The 20,399-nt window shown below is 51.1% G+C and overlaps 1 protein-coding gene across 3 annotated transcripts in view; it reads left to right on the top strand.

Moving 5' to 3' along the window:
- DMAP1 (DNA methyltransferase 1 associated protein 1) overlaps nt 1–20,399 on the top strand; it is a 48,900-nt gene that overhangs the window by 18,220 nt on the left and 10,281 nt on the right. For all 3 annotated transcript variants that reach the window (XM_084637628.1, XM_084637627.1, XM_084637629.1), the window contains exons 5-8: nt 1,935–2,093; nt 3,549–3,716; nt 4,997–5,182; nt 8,008–8,079. In XM_084637628.1, coding sequence (XP_084493754.1) covers nt 1,935–2,093; nt 3,549–3,716; nt 4,997–5,182; nt 8,008–8,079 — 585 coding nt within the window. The remainder of the gene's footprint in view (nt 1–1,934; nt 2,094–3,548; nt 3,717–4,996; nt 5,183–8,007; nt 8,080–20,399) is intronic.

Genomic DNA, 20,399 nt, shown 5'->3' with positions numbered 1-20,399 from the left:
AGTGAGTGTATCTGTGCGGTGAAGCGCTCTGGGATCCCCTGGCCAAAAAGCGCTCTCGCAATGGGAGAATGAATTTCTCAGAGCCACCTACTCATGCTGGCCATCGTGCTGCGGCATGGCACTGAGCTAACACAGGCAGGACGTAGCCTTGCCTCCACCCCACTTCTCACAATTCAAAAGAGAGTCCACTGTTCTCGCGAGCCATTTCTGGTGGGGCCAGCAGCTTGTGTTTCAGAGACACCTCGCCATCAGAGAATAGCAGTCCCTGGGCGGGGTAGCTGTCCCCTAAAGATGAGAGGCTCTGGGGCCCATTCCGAAATTGGTGAGCCAGCCACTCTCTTCTCCTCCATTCCCCAGCCTGGTCCGGGTTGGTAGTTCTCACCCATTCCCAGCCCCTGTATCCTTTAGACTCAAGTAAATGATCCCACTGTCTGGGTGTCCCATAAACCATCTGATGCAGTGCTCTTGCCCTGATTTCCATGGTTAAGAGATGCTTCCTGAGAGCAGTGAGGTTTGCACAGTGCCCGGCCAGTTGACAGGCTGCCTCCCCGTGCCCAGGCAGACCTGTCACTCGTGAACAGAAGGGGCTGCCCCTCAGAGATGCTGCACCGAAGTGGCTGGAGCTGGGGCAGATGCTCTGTATGCTTGGCCTAGGGCTTGGCAGGGGATCTGGGTTTCCAGGGGAGGGTGTGCTGCTCAGGTGCCCAGCACCGGGGGCCTATTAAAATGTGTTGAGGGGTATTTTTGCGAAGGCAGGAAGTTGCCCTCCAGACTCTAGGGGTGTGGGATTAAAGGAGCAGCCCTTTCCCTAGGATGCAGGCTGTACTCTCATCCCATTGTGTTACCATGTGTTGTGACTTCAGCAGGCTCTTCTGCTGTCTCTGAGCATCCGTGTGATGCCTGTGATGTGCTGGCATCCAGTGTCCAACCCTTGCAAAGCAGGCTAGACTGACCCCAGTGTTGGCTTTGTGCTCCCTGCCCTGACGGTGTCTGGGGACTCAGGGTTGACACAGGAGTGAGGGCCAGCTGTCCGCTCGCAAAGGGCCAGTGACGGTGGGGAAGAGAGCAGGTGGCAGCTGGGTTGGTGGCCCATAGCTGCACCACATCCAACCTTCAGACCTTTGTGCCGGGGGAATACAGGGCCAGGTGCTGCCTGTAGGAGGAGCTCACAGTCTACCGGGGGGAATATATGACCGCACAGGAGCCTTCCTTGTTTGGTAGGCCACAGTGAATGCCCAGGTGCCGCTGCTGGAGGGCAGGAAGGACTGAGCTGGAAGGGCTTTGTGGAATGGGGAGGAGGGTAGCTGCAAACACGAGGTTGTTTGCTTTCAGGCTCTTGGCTAGCCTGAGTCAGGGCTTCCAGGCTAGGGCCCAGTGACCACTGCCTGGCCATGCAGTTCCCTCTAGGAGAGCAGGTGGAATGGGGAGCACGGTTTGTCTGGGCGGAGAATGATCCCCAGAGCATAATGTCTGAGACCCTGACTTCGAGTCCCTGCCTCTCAGAGAGGTCCCTCTTGGTTGTACACCTTCCCTTGGCTGGGCCTTTGGAAGTGAGGGGCTGGGGGCTGGTGGAAGGGAGACCCTGCTGGGAGGCCAAGGCAGGTCTTCTGGACCTCTTGGTGCTTGGATACGGTGGCAGTGGGCACATTGGAAATGCCCAGGGATAATTACCAAATAAACCCTGGCGGGCTGGAGGACCCCACGTGACCCCTTCCACTTGGCTCCATAGCTCCATTGTGGCAGTGTCCACAGGAGGTGCAGTTGGGTGGGTAAGGGGACCACTTGGGCAAAGACTCATGGCCCCTTTGCCCATCTGTGCCCTGTGGTTTTGGTTTGCTCTGTCTCTACCTGTAGGGCAGCTTGAGAGAGGCCCCAGCTACTGGGGGCGGGGCAGCCCGACGAGTGAGCCACCTCCCTTCTCTCTCCCTGTGCAGACAGTGCAGGTGCCTGTGTACTCGGAGCAGGAGTATCAGATGTACCTGCATGACGACGCCTGGACCAAGGTGGAGACAGATCACCTCTTCGACCTCTCCCGCAGGTTCGACTTGCGCTTCGTGGTGATCCATGACCGCTACGACCACCAGCAGTTCAAGGTGAGTGCCGGGAATACGCAGCCGGGAGGTGCGCTGAGCCTGCCACGTGGCGAGGAGCAAATTACCCGTTGTATCAACTTAATTACGGGAAAAGAATGAATTATTGGCAGGGAGGAATATTGAATTTCCAGCGCAGGGTATTACTACTCGTTTTGTTTATAATTAAATCCGCCACAACTCACGTCGGTTCCCTGTTGCATTTTATTAGGAAGTCAGAATCCCTTGAGAAAATTGTCCCTGCCAGGAAACCAACTCACCAAGCACTGAAAAAGAGGCAGGCTGAGCTAGTGGGGAGTGCAGAGGCCTGGAGGTCAGGACTCCTGGGTTTGAGTCTCACCTCTGGGCAGGAAGATCATCTAGTGTTCAGTGAAGGGCCAGCATCCTGGGTTCTTCTCCAGCAAGCGGCACTGGCTTGCGTCATGACCTTGCGCGAGTCTTTGTCAGGCCTGTGAAGCAAGGAGCAAGTCACCGAGCTGAGAATAGAACCCAGGAGTCCTGTCTTTTAGTCCTCTCCACTAACTACTAGCCCACCCTGTTTCCCTGTGAGGTAGGGGAGCATGCTGGGGGAAACCGAGTCACTGCCTGGTTCTGAAGCTTGTAACAGCCTGTGAGATGCTCTGATGAAGGGCGCGGTAGCAGGACAGAGTATTAGCTTTATAACAAAGCTCAAAGGGCGGTTGAGGCAGCCCACTCTCTCCTTGTCCTGGTTCCAGCCAGGCAGGGGAATCCAGGGAAACTGTTGCATCTTGCACCCCTGTGTCACACACCGTTCAGACCTCATTCGGTACAATGCAGCACAGAGCGTGAATCACTAGCGCTCTTTGTCACGGGGCCCCAAGGCATTTATCACGTGCTCCATGTGAAATCCAGGCCTGTGGCTGGGAGCTCAGACACCAGGCCCCATTTTCTGCGTAGGAGCTTCTGAGAACAGCTTTCTCTTGTGGGCCGCCAGGAGGAAGCTTTGGGCCCCCTCTGCAGTGCCAGCCTCTGCCGGCAGGAGAGAGAAGGAGCAGCGTGACAGGGATAACACTGGTGAAGTAGGACTATAGTACCTGCCTGGAGGATCTGAAAGCACGTTATAAAGGAGGAACAGTATCATCATCTCGTGTTAGAGATAGGGAAACTGAGGCACGGTGCAGGCGCTCTCCCAGTCACACCATGAGTCAGTGACTGTCAAGGCTGGAACCCAGGTCTCTTCACTTCCAGCCCTTTTCTGTAACCCCGAGACAGCAGCAGTGGCAGGCAAGTAGTGAAAGGTGCTAATAACAGCAGGTGGCAACCTGCACAGACCCTCACAGAAACTGGGCCAGTCAGAAGGGACAGGCCTCTCCACGCTCTGCTATTCCTTCTCCCTCGCCTTGCTTCTGGAGGCATGGCCTCCTTCCCCCAAAGACTGGGAGCTGGGTTTCCTTCAGCCCTCTTGTAACGTCATCCGTTCTGTGGGGTATTCCACAGAAAAGGTCAGTGGAGGACCTGAAGGAACGGTATTACCACATCTGCACCAAGCTGGCCAACGTCCGCGCTGCTCCAGGCACCGACCTGAAAATCCCCGTCTTTGACGCCGGCCATGAGAGACGTAGGAAGGAGCAGCTGGAGAGGCTGTACAACAGGACTCCAGAGCAGGTAACTCAGCTGGGCCTCCCCTTCCCACACCCTCTCCACTGTCAATCGTACGTCCCCAGCGCAGCCTGCGAGGCCTTGTGGCAGTTGCCACAGAGGAAGCCCTGTAGGATTTAGTCCTTCTCTGTATTACTGTAGTGCCTACGGGCCCCAGGCATGCCTCAGGGTCCCTTTGTGCTAGGCGCAGCATAAACACTGCACAAAGATGTGGCCCCTGTCCCCCAGGGCTTACAGCTTGTGTGTCTGACCAGTAACGGGTGGCTGCATGAGGCAGGCCGAGCGCAGTGGGGCAATGATTTGGCACAGTTATTTGGCAGAAGGTTGCGGGGAAGGGAGAGAAGCAGGGTTCTGATCTCTAGCAACAGCTTCTTTGGGGGTCACAAATTGACAATGGCTGCTCTAAGGTGGCCGAATACCCAGCACGGGGTTCCAGCCTTTAGCACAGGCCATGGCCTGAGCCTTGTTTTCCTGGGTCTAAGGGCTGAAACGAAGTGAGATCCCTGGCAGCCTCTGAACTCTCTCCAGGGTGTGCGTTCGCCGGGCTTCCCCCCAGCTGTCTCAGACTTCTGGGGAGCGCAGGCAGTACCTAGCCCTCATGGCAGCAGGCAGGAGCGTCAGTCCTGCTGGAATACACTGGGGACTGTAATGTTGCACATGAGGCTCCGCTCTTCCTCTTTGGCTAATTAATGGTCGCTAGCTGCAGATAGTCCCAGTGCTGCCAGGTCAGGAGCTGCCAGGACGGCTCTTCCGTGTTCCCAGGGAGCTGGTGAGAGAGAGCAATCCCCTCCAGTCACTCACCCGACTTCCTGCCCCTCGGTTTATCCCAGTCCTGCTGTGCTGCTCTTCTCCCTTGGCCCATGGGGGTTTGGATCGGACACCCGTCAGGGCAGGGTAACAGGAGTCATTGGGGTGACGCAAGGTGCTGCCTTCCCAGAGGCCAAGGGTACTGACCCACGGTACTCTCGTCCCCCCTGTTGGACCAAGCAGCCCTGCAGAACGTGTCACGCTGAGTTCTCTCCCTCAAGGGAAAACCAAGGGATCGGGTTTGTCGGGGGAGTAACTTGGGCCCAGTGTGGGATCTAGCAGCCACCCACTGGGCCCTGAATGCCTCCTGGAATTGCAGTGTTGGGTGCCTGGGCTGGGTAAGGCAAGGAAGCTAAAAGCTGGGTGCAGGGCCAGTGTGGGGACGGGCGTGGGAGCAGAGCTGCTGTCGGTAGGTGGCCCCCTTGCCTTGCTTTGCCCCCTTGGCTGCTCTAACCGCCTTTCCTCGCTGTGGCCGGCAGGTGGCAGAAGAGGAATATCTGATCCAGGAGCTCCGGAAAATTGAAGCCAGGAAGAAAGAGAGAGAGAAGAGAACCCAAGACCTGCAGAAACTCATCACCGCTGCCGACACGACCACCGAGCAGAGGCGAGCGGAGCGCAAGGCTCCCAAGAAGAAGCTGCCCCAGAAGAAGGAGACAGAGAAGCCTGTAAACATTTCTTGTCTTCGCTGTCACTGGGTAACATTTATTCCCTGAGTTCTCCTCCCAGGACCGGTCTCGTCCTGCCAGTGCCAGGTGCTGGGCTTCAGCTGGGGCAGGGGGAGGCTGCTGTCTGGGCCCAAAGACAGGTATATTTTGGGTAGCAATGTGGTCTAGAAACTAGGGAGCCCAGATTTGCGGGTTTCAGTTCAGCTCTGCCATTGACCTGCTCTGTGGCTTTGGGCAGTTGGCTCCACCGCTTTGTGCCTCAGTTTCCCCAGGTAAGATGGGGGTGATGCTACTTTCTCTACTCCCAGGAGGGGCCCTGATGCTGAATCAGTTCATGTTTGTAAAATGCTAGGGGTTACCTAAATTATGAAATCGCACCGAACATGGTGCCAGCTAGCCAAGCCACCCGATGGCTGGGAATTGCTGCCCCGCTGTCCACAGCCAGGACTGTTCTCGTCTAGCTGAAGCAGGGGTGGATGGAGGGAGGAGAAGGGCACTGCTGGCTGTTGTTGCTTCATGGTGCTTGCCCAGCTACTCGTCAGGCACCTTCTTGCTCCAAAAAGGGGGTCTCTGTGCCATGAATAAAGAGACCCGAAAAGCCAGGGCACTATGGTGTGAGCTTCCCTGGGCTGGCAGAGCACAGCTCGCCCACTGCCCGAGCATCCTGCGTTCGAGGGGAGAGAACCCAGAAGTGGTGGGAGCAGAACAGGGGTGGTGATGGGAAATGGCATCAAAGGCGTTCAAAGCTCCCAGCTGGTTTGGTCTGTGTCCCCCTGAGTGGCGGCTGTGGGTTGGTGTCCGGCTGCATGTACGTGTCCAGGTAGGTGCGGCAGGGCAGGCAGGGAGGCGGTTTCTGTTGTTACACGAGCATCATTTCAACCATGACAGAGTCCATTAGGAGTCAATTACCAACTCTAGCAGGGAAACGTTAACAAAAATTGCATTTTAACTAAGAATTTGAATCGAGAGCTGCATCAGCATCGTTCCAACAAAGGAAAATCATTTACCAAAGAGTCAATTGAGGTTGAAGCGTTTACAGCTTGTACAGGCGTGCAAGGCAGGAGAACCCCGTTAATTGCTTATGCACTCAGCGCAGTCAGAGCCGACTCGGCTGAGCAAGAGACCTGGTTTTATCCCCGCTGCCCCAGGGTGCCTGGTTGAGGGCCACACTGTGTGAAATGGAGCAGGGCACATTGTCTTGAGTGTGCTCTGGACACTACAGGTCCCCCACCCACTGTGCTCCGATGAGAATCCAAGCTGTAGGCTGTACCTACCAAAGATGAAAGTGGCTGGTACACCTCGATGGGTTTGTTTGGCCCCTGGGACACGCTTTGGCCATCCCTGTATTTAGAAACGACATTTAGAAACAACAGTGCCTGGGGCCTTTAGGGATTGATTATTTGGCTTGTGTGTCACCCAGTTATTGGGTCAAATACTCCCTGCTTAGGGCTAACTGTGAGTGCCGTTACTGCCTGGCAGGCCCGTTGCCCATGCAGCACGGTGCTGGGCTGGCCAGGCAGGGGCAAGAGGTGAGATGCATTGTACAGCACATTGCAGAGTTCTGACTCAGGTGGTGACTGTTAGCAGGAAACCCGGGGAGTTGAGTCGCTGTCCTTGTAGTCTCAATCCAGGAACAATAGCAAGAGCAAACCGGAGAGCCTCTGAGAAATGAGGTTAGAGAGCAGCGTGACTGATTCTGTGGCGGGGGCAGCCAGGACTTTGAGATGGCTTTTCCTTTGGGGGAGCATACGAGTGAGCAGGAGAGAGACATGGTTGGCAGGGAGAGCACACAAACCACCAGATCATATCCTACAGGTGTATTTCCCATCGAGCCTTAGTGGTTCCGTTGCACTCGTTCACCCCAGAGGGCCTAGCAGATTGTGTGTCTGGGGATCACGCACCTGCTTGTGAAATGCAGTTCCCTCCAGCATAGAAATGTGGCTGCTGTCGATGGAAGTGACTCAATATCCTGGTGACTTTCAAGTGAGAGAAGAGAGATTTCTCCATCTGAAACTTTAGGGGGAGTTTATGGGAAGTAGAATACAGCTCTGGAGCTTGTCACTGGGGCAGAAAGGGTGAAAGCCCAACATGAAAGGATCTTGCAGGGATTTATTCCCACTAATATCTTCAGGTTGGCATAGTTGTCGTTTAAAAAGGCAGGTCACTGAATGTTCTGATCAGTCGCACAGCATTCTCCTCAGTTGCATTTAAAAAAAAAAACCAACCAAACCTCTCCTGCTAAATCGGGTGCCCTGCTCATCAGTGAGCACCTTCCAAGCAATACAGAGAGGCAAGCTGTGGTCAGAGTGTGAGGAGGGAAAGGAAAAGCTGCAAATAAGTGACTTAATACATAGTAAAATACAGGCCTCAATCAAGGAGAACAGTCCTTATTATATAGGGGACCACATGAGAGTGCTCGGAGCTGTACAAATCATAGAATGCCTGGCTCCTGCCCCATAAGGCTTGCAGAAAGGCCAGATCCTGTGAGTGCTGAGTGCCTTCAGCTGCTAAGCTGGGCCTTAAATTAGACCCGGGTCATGTGGCCGCATTCACCCACTGGAGGTGTGTTGGTTGGGGTTCACACCCTCTGTGGTGGTTGGCTGACTCAGTGGAAAGCATTGCACAAAGGTGGCTTTGTGTTTTCCAAAGATGTCTTGGAGCTGAGTATTTTCCTCAGTGGTTTCTATGGGGTTTGCTTGGGATTTTCCTTTCCCTCAGCTCTGGCAGGTGGCTGTGTGTCAGGAAATGGTGTTTCCCCTTCAGATAGCCTCTGTGTCACCCCATGCGTTTCCTCCGTCAACACATCCTGTCTCAATCTCTTTCAGGCTGTTCCTGAGACTGCTGGCATCAAGTTTCCTGACTTCAAATCTGCAGGTGTCACGCTGCGAAGCCAGAGGGTAGGCTGCTGCCCTGGCCCTTTGGGGCCGCTGTTAATATCTTTCTCCCTGTCTCTCTGCTCCTATCCATTCTCCTTTTACAGCTGTGGAAAATCAAGATCTTGCCTCTAACATAAGCAGAGTCTGGTCTCCAGCAGCAGTGTGGGCTGTAGCCAGGAACGCTGGCTGTGTTTGAGCTCTAGGCCAGCTCTGCTTTACTTTATAAAGTCAAAGGCCCTCTTGTATGCGAATGCCTGACCCTGCCGGTGTCTCGTCACTGGTCACCGTCCCCTGAGCAGTCAGACCCACCCAGCAAAGCCCAGGGGAGCTGCCTGGCCCAAACAGAGCCTGCAGCCGAATGTAATACGCCTCCTAGAGTGTAGATGTTGGTGCATTGCTGTAAGATGCCTTTGAGGGCAGATTCTCCTGTTGTGCCTTGCACACGCTGGTCTGTCACAGGTACATAATTTTTTTTAACTTCACTAAATATTGGTTCGAAAAGCTCCAGGTGCCTGTTTCACCCTCAGGGTGAAGAAGTAATAAACCCTGGCATTGTTTTATGTGCAAGAGTCGACATCTCTCTCCTAGCACGAGGCTGGGGAGTAGTGATCCAGGTAACCCACCTGTGTGACTGACTGTTCTCAGGGGCCTCGATATCAGCCTTACAAAATCCCATTTGCTGGGAAAAGAGCATCTTTTTATATAGGCAAGTAAAAAACACCCTTAGTTACTTTATTGTTGTCATGGTGATGGGGGGCAAGCAGATACTTTGTCTAGCCTGGTAAATTTTCTGGTCTGCTCCAGGGGATGTCGAGAGATGTTCAGCCCCTGCATGAAATGCACGGGGAAGCAGAGCGCCGTCTCTGGGGAATTGTGCGGCGCCCATGGGCTGTGTGTGTGTTAGCTGTGGCTTGGCTCAGGCAGGCTACGGAGGGGCGTGCAAGCTGTGGGGATCCCATTTCTTGAGGAGCTGCCACTGCCCTCAGCTTTGCAATGCAGTCGGGTGGTCACAGTCTCTGGTACATGTGTGAAGATTCATGGAGACATGGCAGATGCGTTCTCTGGCACCAAGATAAATAGAGTCATTTACGGAGATTGAGCTGGATTTTGAAAACGAATAAGGGGTGGCTGGATTTTTTTTAACTGGAAGCAAAGCTGAGCAACACCATGTCGGTGACAGAACCATCTGGCAGAGCCAGCCACTTTCTTCAGGCCAAATAGCCGGATGGGAGGCCCACATGAATGGCAACGGGTGCTGTGGGCTCCGGCCGGATAGGGAGGGCAGGGCTGTCAGGGTAAAGGGGCAGAACGTGGGAATTGGGCATTTCTGAGTCCTGATTCCGGCTCTGAAACGGACTCCCTTTGCTGCCTTCGCCCACTCACTTGAACCTCTTTGGTTGAGTTTTCCTACAGGTAAAATGGGGCTAAGGGGCTCACTCGCTTGGGAGGGCTGAGGATTCACGAGCTGACGTGTTTGCGGCACGGTCGAACCTGTAAGGCATTGTAACAGTGCTAAGCAGCATGAACGTGGAATTGCAAATTCTGCTGACCTGGGGGTTTTAGTTCTCTGCTCTGTACACCGCTCTCAGCCAGGCCCTGGACACATCCCACAGCATGAACATGACAAGGGGGAGCAGCCGCTCTGGTGCGAGGGGCAGCGTTTGTACAAAGCACTCGAGGCTCCAGTATTTACTGGCAAGGCTGGGTGTAAGAGATTTGCCCCTGTGGTCTCTCCCTTCACCCAGTCCTCTTGCTTGGTAAGCCTGGCCGCTCCTACAGGGTTCTGTGAGAAGAGCTGTATCAGATCTAGGTATTGTTGTTTACAGTCAGATGTATCTTTTATGTTATGTTTTATTAGGCACCAGTTGCTACTCCACAATTAAGGCTAAGTTGAATTTTGCACTCAGAGCAGGGATTCAACTTCTTTGTTTTGTATGAAAAATGCCCCTGATCCTCCTCAAAATGACAGCACTTACTTTTTGGCTGTAGAACGGATTGCTTAGAATTCATCCGTTAATTGAAACTAATAGTTTAGTTCCTTAAGATTAATGTTAACCTGGTCCTTGAAGAACATAAGTCTCCAGAGTTGGATTTGATTTGTCTTTAGTGGTCATAATAATAGAATGACACAGACTTTTCAAACTTCCCATCTAGTTGAAGCTCGCTGAAATCTTGTGCATCACCTGCATATAAAGACATTTGTTTTAGGATCAGTGTTCACTTATTGCCATTATTCTTCATAGCTGATCGTTTCTCCTTCTGCAGAGGCTGAAGAATAATCGTCAGGGAATCCCACAAGCTGCCTTCGTTCACACTGGCTGCAAGCCCCTATTGTTCTCGGTGGGACGGAGGCTATTGGCAGAGATGGTCTCCTGTCACCTGCTCCTCACAGAGTTTCTTGCTGTTTCCTGGTGTCTGGAGCTACCATCCTGAATGAGGGTAGCATGGAGTCAGTGGCCATGTTAAAAGAGGGTGTCCTAACTGAGGGCAGCCTGTAGCATCAGTCCCATTGAGAACAACTGGAACCGGCTGGACATTTTGAAAAAGTGCGATTCATTGTGAATTCCTCGGAGGGGGATTTTAGGCTGCAGAGGAAACGAGGCATGGGTGGGGTGTGTGTGCAGGGAGAAGTGGGAAGACAGGAGGGAAGGAAACTGGGGGTTGGGGGTGCGACGCTATGAGAGAAAAGAGAAGAAAAACTAGAATGTGCCTTTAAAAATCCTTGGACTCTTTTCCAGGCACCAAAGCACTAACAAGCACTAACAAGCCTTAATCCTAATCATATGGTTATTACATGGTGTCGCTGCAGGGCAGAGTTAAGGAGGTTTGGGTGTCGTAACTGCATGTCCATACCTTAGTGGGTTTGGATTGCTTTCAAGCTTACCCTCTAACTCTGAATTTCCTGGGTTTATTGTGCTTGGTTTGGGGATAATTACAACATCTCTGTCATGTATTTTACCCTAAATTGTTTATCTGTGCTCTCAGCCTTAACTCCACGATAACAGTTTTGTCTAGGAATGACGAGGAGTTGTTTTAATGCGGCAGCAGGCCCCTGCAGTAACAGAGCACTTGGCCACGGGCTAGGAGGAAGGGTGGGAGCGTACAGCCCTGTCCCCGTGCTGGGGGCTGAGTTGGTGCTATTGTCCTGTTGTTAAGTGTGTGTGGGGGGGGGGCCAGCTGGCTGGAAGAGAAAGAATTAAGTGTTGTCTCCTTTGGGGACAAAGCAAAACCCTGGGATGAAAAGGAGTTCTCTGAGCGCTCAGATCCGCAGAATGCTCTGAGGGACTCTCGAGCTCACTCGTTTAGTTCACAGCCGGGCACTTCCCTCCAAACGAGGCTTCCAGCCAGCAAGCTGACTTGCTACCCGCTAACTAGAATCTTGTAGACAAATTGCCGGTCAGGCCAATTAAAAAAGAAATAGGGGAAGAAAAACTTTGAACACAGCTTTAGTTCCCATTGATTCAAATATTCGCCCTCACTGGCTTTTAAATATTTACTAGCCAGCTGAGCATTTTCTTAGCACTGATTAATGAGTTACAATTTACTGTGGTTGCTTTTTTTTCTTTGGGGGCAGGGGTTGGGTTTCTGCCACAGCTCCAAGATGAATGAGGCTTCCCGTGAAAGATCGGGGCAGGGGGAGGGGGTTTGTATGTGTGTCTTTTATAATGTTTATTCTTCATATTTGATCTGACCCACAATTAAATGGCCAAGCACGCTGCCTGTTTACTCTCCATCAGAGGCTCTTGACTCTGCTCCTTGCATGACATTAATGCAAACCCAGACCTCATCAGCTGCTAACATGTGAAACATCTGTCTCCCCTCCCTTGATCAATATCGTCCCTTCAGAGCCTGGGCTTAGAAAGCAGCGACATAAAATATCAGTTATATTTATTTGGATTTGATAAATTTAATTACTTGAAGCAATTAATAATTTATTTGTTTAGTATTGATTGCACTCCGAGGCATCTTGGTAAGATAAGCTGATGGTAATCAGCACATCCGTATCAGGCAGGAAAGCATATGTTTCCAAGTCTGAAACGTCCTATGGATCAGATAGCTGAAATGTTCCTGTCGCTTCTCCTAGCACCTCTGCTGTAGGGAAATCACTGGGTGCAAATCCTGGCTGCATGCCTCAATGGACTTCGGTACAAGACATTACTCTTCTTAGGGGAAAAATGCAGGATGGACCTAGTGCTATGATGAGGTGTTGGTTTGCATTTGTGGTGTTCACATTACCCATGAGTGATGAGGGCCTGAGCAAGTTATGCAGGTTGATCCAAATTCATGCCTGTGGAATGTGCCAGTGGGTGTATTATATTACTCCTGAGGGCATTTTGCGCCAAAAAAATTTAAAATTCTACGCACAATATTTTAAAATTCTGCAAGTTTTATTTGTTAGTAAATAAATGCAGAGGCTCCAGCATGGCAGTGGGGAGCACAGGCCACTGGCTACACACAGGTGGAAGATCACCCTACAGCCTCCCCACCCCCACCCCAGGGACACGGATTCAGTGGTGATGCTGTACCCGATCCTGACACAGCACAAGGCCTGGGCCTGTCCCAGAAACACCCTGGGGCCCTGCCCTGCTGCGCCAGACGCACCACGTGTGGGGCAGGTAGGTTCAACCAGGCAGGATCCAAGTGTGGGGGGCTCAGAGTGGGGGGATCCAGGTGTGGGATGAGATGGTTTTGTGTGGGACAGTCTGGGTGCAGGCAGCTCAGTGAGGGGTCTAGGTGTGGGGGAGATCTGGATGCACAGAGGCTTGTGGGGAGGGGGGTTCCGGGTGCAGGGGCGATGGGACTGTTCAGGGGCTTCCAGGTGAAGGTGGTTGGGGCTCAGTGCAGGGGTCTGTGGGTTTGGAGGTCTCAGCAGGGTGTGTCTGGGTGCAGGAGGATGGAGCTCGTCAGGGTGGGAGGTTGGGTGCAGGGAGCTCACTGTGGGGTGGTCTGGGTGCAGGGATGGGGGCCCAGAGGCAGGGGGCTCCAGATGCAGGGGTTGAGGTTCAATGCAGTGGGGTTTGGGTATGGAGGGGGGTTTCTGGGTGTATGGGGTGAGGCTTGGCAAGGGTGTCTGTGTATGGGAAGTCCGGATGCCCCGGGGGTTGGGTGGATGGGGGAGCAGCTCCCCACACAGTCACCCCTCCCCACGCAGCTGAGGAGTGATGGGGGCAGGAGGCTGGGGAGGATGCTGAGCTTCCTGCAGCTGGAGGAGGATTCTGGGGGTGGGTCTGACACAGACCCAGCCATTCCTTGCAGGGGAAGAGGAAGTCCTGTCTTCTCTCGCCTCCAGCCCAGCTGGGACTAGCAGCTGATCACGGCTCAGGGTCGAAGCCACTGGCCGGGGTGTTCCCAGCCCTGAGGTGATTTATGTCTCTGCCAGCTGTTCTGGGTGCCTGAAACCATGTGCCTGCGCAGCTAGGGAGTGGCGTGTGACTGCTCTTGCAGCTTCCCTTTGCTTCCCTGTCAGAAAGTCATTTTTCTGCGGGGAAGCAAAGAAATCTACGGGAGACATGAATTCTGTGCGTGCGCAATGACGCAGAATTCCCCCAGGAGTAATATTTATATATAGTATAACTAGTAAGGGATGTGTGGACGTGTCCATGCGTTCTTAATACCTATATGTATCTAAAACGTACCTGAATGTCACAATAAGGAGTGGAAAATTTGGGAGTGTGTTTTTTTTTTTTTTTTTTGAAGAGGTGATAGATAAAGGGATACAAAATATTGAATGGGCTAGAGAAGGTAGAGCAAGTTCTTCTGTCCATCTTTGCTCAGAATACAAGAGCAAGGGGGGCAGTCAATGAAATTGAAAGGCAGGCAATTTAAAATTGCTAAAAGGAAATACGAAAAGGGTTGAATGTTATGTAGATAATGAGATCATGCAGAGTTACAATAGCAAGGATTAAAATAACATGGAATTGATATGCACATTCCTGCTTCAGTGTCAGGCAATCTAGAACTGGCAGGGTCTGTCCCTGACATGGTTAGGGAGAATATCAGTTGTTTATTCCATAACATCCAACTGCAAGATTTGTTGTGCCTACCTCTGAAGCATCAGGTACCAACCCGGGTCAGAGACGGGATACTGGACTAGTGGATCACTGGCCTGATCCAGTCTGGCAGTTCCTGTGCTGAGGTCAAGAATTGCCCAAGTTAAGGCTGAGTGTGCAGCTGTAATCCTGTTGTGCACATCCATTGTCATACAGTCTTTCACGTCATGATCACGTTATTTCTCAGATAACGATGGCTTTGTTTCAACCTTTGCTACAAGTCTGTAGCATCTTGTACTGTATATTTTTATTCTTACCGTAAGTTATCATCATGTAGTCTACATCTCTTCCCTCCATCTTGGGGTACACGGTGAGTTATTTATAAAGCATCCTTTGTTAATAATGTAGTCTCCAGAAGTATTGTACATTGAAACAAAACATTTCCTTTGGAGATAGTTACACTAGCGCAGTTTTCTAACTGATTGTAGTTACTCAAACCATGTATCAGGGCAACGCAGTGTCCTCCATCTCAAAGGGATTTTTTTTATTTCTTGTTTTTTTCCATATCTGTTATTTGGAAGCTGAGCTAACTTCCTCTTTCCTTGGTTCCGAGTCTCTCTCACACCCTTGAGAAAGATTTTGCAATCTCTGAAAGGAAATCTCGCTAGTAAACCTTTTCCGTCACTTCCTAGAAGAATTTATGGTGTACAGAATTTGTACTTTTTCACAGCTGATTTGAAAGTTAGCAATAGGTTTACCTTCAAGCCAAGGAAACTGTAAAATAATAATTTTCATAAATCAGCACTCACAGGTTTGTTTCTAAGAACATTTGTATATTGAATAGTAGCTTATTTACCCCAGATGGTATTGTACTGATGGTATTGTACACGATACCGATGCATAGCTACTGAGAGTTCATACTGTAATTTAATTGTGAACTATCCTGTGTGCCAACAGATAGTACAAATGACATTCAAGTATGTTTGCTGTTGTCTTATCATTTAAATGACCTTCCTGAACTCTGTTGTTCTGGCTCATCCACATCACTGTGCAGAACGACAGGATTCCACACAGTGGATCTGAGGCTGTACGGGGGGAAAAAGTGTCATTTTATTTGAGAAATAGAATATGATTGTTTAATTAAAACCTTATAATGTATGCACACGAGGAGGCCAAGGTCAGATTGCACATTCAGTCTTCATTTCCTCCCTTCTTGAGTTTAAATGCTCAGTCCCATAATCGTACATTTTTGTATTTTAATTTCCCTGTTGTTTAAAATTCCAGATTTGCTAGATTCCTCCTGTGGTTCCTTCAAGCTGTGGGAGAGAGGGAGCTACCTGCTCCTGCACCCCATGGGAGAGGCTGCCCTTACACCTCCTCCTATGCCACCCAGAACAAAAGAGCATTACTCATGTGCAGCTTTGGTCTCCCTCCTCCTGCAAACCTCCAGGCTCTGCAGGAGTAGAAAGACGTCCGCGCAGAACTCATTCTCACACTGAAAGCTGGCTATGAAGAAAGTTTTCTGCATTGAAAACCTTCCTTGTAGAGGCCAGCTGCAGTGCTAATGAGGGCCCGGTGTCTGTCAGCATTACGAGCGTGTGTGCACACAACTGAATCTTTAAATGCTTGTAACTTACTTTGCAAAATGGTAGAAGGGCATAGTCCTCAGGGCTAGCAATGCTGAAGGTTTATAATGGCAAAACTCAGCGTGAGGAAAAATGTGTTCTAATATTGAATTAAAACAGGGAACAACTTGTGTGAAATGACTTAATAAATGCTACTCAAACTTTAAAAAACAAACCAAAACCATTTTAGTGAGAGACCAAGCATGGAAATTTCAGCCCCAGAAGTAGAGTTTTTGAGAAAGTTATGAGGTTCTGAAAATGGCAGATTCATAACGAAAGTCCTAAGTTTATAGCAGGCAATGGCAGAGCATCCAATATGATATAATCATCCTGAGCAGGACCTCGCTGAGTCCTTCCTTGTTAATCCGTAAACTTGTTAATTCTCTGTACAGACCCCCAGCAGACAGCAGTCAGTAACCACTTCCCAGCACCAGTGTAATCCCTGGGCACTCTGTGGTGAGGTCTCGTGTTACTAAGACTTCATTACTCCTCAAGCGATACTCCAGGAAGTTTACTGGTCTGCTCTGACGTATTATCGTAAATTGGGAAAACTAAACGACGCAGAAAACTCAAATGAACCGAGTCTGTTTTGCCAGGCTGCGTCCTTGCCTCTTTGTTACCATGTTTTGTGTGTTTCATCACTAATTGACAAAATTCGTTAATCTGCAGTAGGCCTCGCAGTAATCAGCGTGAATCCGTGAGTTTCTGGGTAGGTGTGGCTCGGCCCTAAATTGAGGCGCAGGTGACTCTGTTGCCCTCAGGTGCTCAGCTTTGAGACCAAGGTCAAAGTCTTTCAGTGCCCAGGTTTGGACAGGCCTCTCCCCCACCAACTCAAGGGACTGCTCCAGCAAGGACGTGGGCTACAAAAGTGATCTTGGTTCTCTCTGTTCGTTGCATAACCCACTTACTGCCCAGCATGCCCTCCTGCGATGGTGAGTAGGCAGCTCCCGGGCCAGGCGCATTGCCTGCCCAGCAACCGGGGGCCCAGGCCAAGCGCCCTTGTTTCCGTCTTGGGAGGTGCGGGTACTGTAGCTGTGCGGCTTTGAGTGACACGTTGGTGTGTTGCCCTTTTTTTATTTTTCTCTTGATACACCCAGTTCATGCGCTTAGCACAGGTTGTTTATAGCAAGGACAAAGAATTGCAGTCCTTAAATCAAAAGCGGTGCTGGTGTAATTATAAGCATGGGCTGTGTTGCTAAAAGAGCTATAAGGAGATGCTGTCGGAGGAGGAAAGCATCCAAAATATATTAACCTCCAAAATCCCAGCTAATCAGTTTTGTGACTAGAGCAATCTATTCCCGGCTGTTGTGATAGGGGGACTTTACAAATAATAAATAACAAGAACCGCTTCCTCTGAAGAGGGAACGAAAAGGGCAACTGCACTCACCTAGGAAGCTGTCGTTGCTCTCTGGGAATTCTCCCTTTAAACTCGAGTAGGGACATACTTCTCATCCGTGTTCTGCAGGGGGGGTGCCCAAGCCTTGCTCAGCCCGGGGCCACATTGGTAACTCATTAGGAGTTCGAGGGCCAGGCCTGCCGATTGCCTCTCAGCACCCTCCTCTTTAATACAGGTGTGATCTTCAGACACGACATATCCCAGCATGCAGTGCTCTATTGTGAGCCAAGTAGCCCAGCTCTCCAATTCGGGATGCAGCATTGCATGCTGGGACCTGTGGGGTCTGCAGATTCGGGTTAAAGATGCACCTCTCACGACCAGGCACAAATCCAAGACCTGGAGCGGGGTTTGACCCTATCGCTGCAGGCTCAGCAGCGAGCCAGACTGATGCTTGTCCCTTTGTCCTCAACCTCAGCATGTCTCCTGGTCACTAGTGCTTGGTGGGAGTGCTGCCATCTCCCTTTGGCCTTCTGGATTGTTTTGGGTAATGCAGCTCTCACAAAGCAGTGTCTGCTTAAAACCCATGGCTGTTTAAGCCCAAACCAGGGCTGGCTCATGCGTGTTCCCGCTCGCCTTCACGCCGGGCACCAGTGCTTCCCCCTGCTAGGAGACAGCATAGCTAACGGAGCCGACCTAACAGATTATCAGCGGCGTGTGAGTAATAGACTCCTCATTTAGTTTTAATACATTTTGCATAGAGAGCAATCAACCTTCATCAGTCTTAAAGATGAATTGGCTTAGCCAGCTAAATTTTAAAGATATTAGTTCGACAGCAGCCACATAAATCATAACATTTTCTTTAATGATGGTAAAATTAAAATATACTCTTGCTTTGAGAAGCCGATGAAGCCTTCCTGTTCACAGAGCAGATCCTCCCCCAGAATTAAAGGGAAGCTTCATTAATGTGTTTTTAGCCAAAGCAAACCCAAACAGCCCTGTTCCTCTTGTGCTGCCGTTCCGCGCCTTTTACAGGGAGGTCTGGGTCCACTGGTGCCCCCCATTCCTGCCCCCACCCTCTAGCCTCCCAGTAGCTTTGACTGAAGAGCTTGACAGCGAGAAGGTGCTGAGTGCTCCCAGGCACCCTCTGGCCAGGAGCGTGTGTAGTTACAGCCGAAGGCCTTGCCAGAACAGTCAGCGGAGCTGCTGATAGGGCACCAGGTTGCTGCTTATAGAAAAGCCCCTGCTTCTGATGGCATGTCCCTAGCAACCAGCCAGGCCAGGGCTGCCGGGCGGGGTGACAGCTATCCTGTGGGACTGCCTGGGTCAGGATGCAGCCAGCTGGCGTGGAGCTCAGCATGGGTGTGGCAGGCTTGCAGAGGAGTCCTGTCTTGGCTAGAGATGGTGGCCCCAGTGCAGGCCTTAGAGGTGAGGCTGAGGCATGGTGCCCAGGGCTCCAGTGAGGTGGAAAACACGTAGCTACAGAACTCTGTGTCGAGAGAGAAAACAGAGGGAAAGAATTGCAATTCCTCGGCGATGGGTTCCCCGTAAACACTTTCTGTCGTGGGAGCTGGGAGTCACAAAGACCTCTTAGATCTTCCAGCCCATCTCCCTGCGGGGGATTGGCCCCTACACAGTGTTTTCCAGTTGTCTCACCTCGTTTTAAAGCTCCCAAGTGATGGGATATACCCCACTTCCTCTGTTCTACAGCTTCATCCGTCCTGCAGTTGGGAACATCTTCCTGCTGTGCAGTCTGCCAGCCCTCCCTGTCCCTCCTTGTTGGGCCCGTGTGAAGCACACTGAATAATTCCTCTTCTTCCTTGGCTTTCAGACTAGTCACACACTTGCCAGCTGTAATGTGGTTCCCTGCTTGTTGTCTCCCAGACGAATGAGATGTGTTTGGCTCCTTTCATCTTCCTTTCCCCCATGTCACCTAATCATTTGTGTAGCTCTTTTCTGAGCTCCCTCCCGTTGGCCGATGTCTCTCCAGCAGCGTGGGGCCTGCAGGACACCCCGCAGAGCTGCGGAAAGAGGGACTGACCCCTCCCAGCTGCGAGATCTGACCCTTCAGTGCATGCAGCCTCAAAGTGACACTGGCCTTTTGAGCTGCCGTCTAGCACTGCAAACTCCTGTCCAGCGTTCGGCCTCTCTGACCACAGCATGTGTCTCAGCTACACCCACTTCCCAGAGGATACGGGTTTGTGGATTACTTTGTCTTGCATGTAGTAGCTGCTCAGTCTGTTAGTTCCTGTCTCTAACCTCTCTAGGTTCCCTTCCCCGACATTTTTTATCCTCGCTGAGGTTTGCAACTCATTCCAATTGAGTGTCTTCTACAAGCTTCATTAGGGTTCTGTTCATGTCCAGGTGGTTAAATATAACTGTTCCTTAAACCCAGTGCCCCCAGGCCACCCAGCTGGAGCCCTCCTTCCAGACTGACCCACTGCCAGATCTGTAGATTCATGATTGAAGAATCATAAGAACATCAGAGCGGCCATACTGGGTCAGCACATGGTCCATCTAGCCCAGTACCCTGTCTCCAACAGTGCCCTGTACCAGAGCTTCAGGGGGAGTGTATAGAACAGGGCAATTCTGGAGTGATCCACCCCATCTTCCCCTCCTAGCTTCTGGTAGTCCGGGGGCTTAGGGTCACCCCAAGCATGCGGTTACATCCCTGACCCTCTTGGCTAATAGCCATCAATAACCCTAGCCTCCAGGAACTTCTCCAGTTCTTTAAAACCCAGTTGTACTTTTGGCCTTCACAACATCCCATGGCAATGAGTTCCACAGGTTAGCTGTGCAATGTGTGAAAAAGTCCTTCCTCTTGTTCATATTAAACAGCTGCCTACTAATTTCATTGGGTGTCTCCTGGTTTTTGTATCGTAAAAAACGCTTCTCTATTCACTTTCTCCGCACCAGTCATGATTTTATAGACCTCTGTCATATCCCCCCTTAGTCGTCTCTTTTCTAAGCTGAACAGCCTTAATCCTTTTAGTCTCTCCTTGGATGGAAGCCTTCCCATGCCCTGGATCATCTTTGTTGCCCTTCTCTGGACCTTTTCCAGTTCCACTATATCCTTTTTGAGGTGCAACAACCAGAACTGGACACAGCATTCGAGGGGTGGGCACTCCAGAGATGTGATATTTTCTGTCTTATGTTCTGTTCCTTTCCTAATGGTTCCTAACATTTTGTTTTTGACCACTGCTGCTCGCTGAGCTGAAGTTTGTGTAGAACTATCCTTGGTGACTCTAGTATTTTCTTTCTTGGGTGGTAACAGCTCCTTTAGAACCAATCGTATAGGTATCTTCGGCATTATTTTTTGCCAGTATGCATCACTTGGCACTTATCAGTCTTGAATTTCATCTGCCATTTTGTTGCCCAGTCACCCAGTTTTGT

This window comes from Lepidochelys olivacea (assembly GCF_965140295.1).
Source record: "Lepidochelys olivacea isolate rLepOli2 genome assembly, chromosome: 8".
NCBI lineage: Eukaryota > Metazoa > Chordata > Testudines > Cheloniidae > Lepidochelys > Lepidochelys olivacea.
Note: the sequence above shows the minus strand (reverse complement) of the source record. Positions and strands in the feature narration are given on the sequence as shown.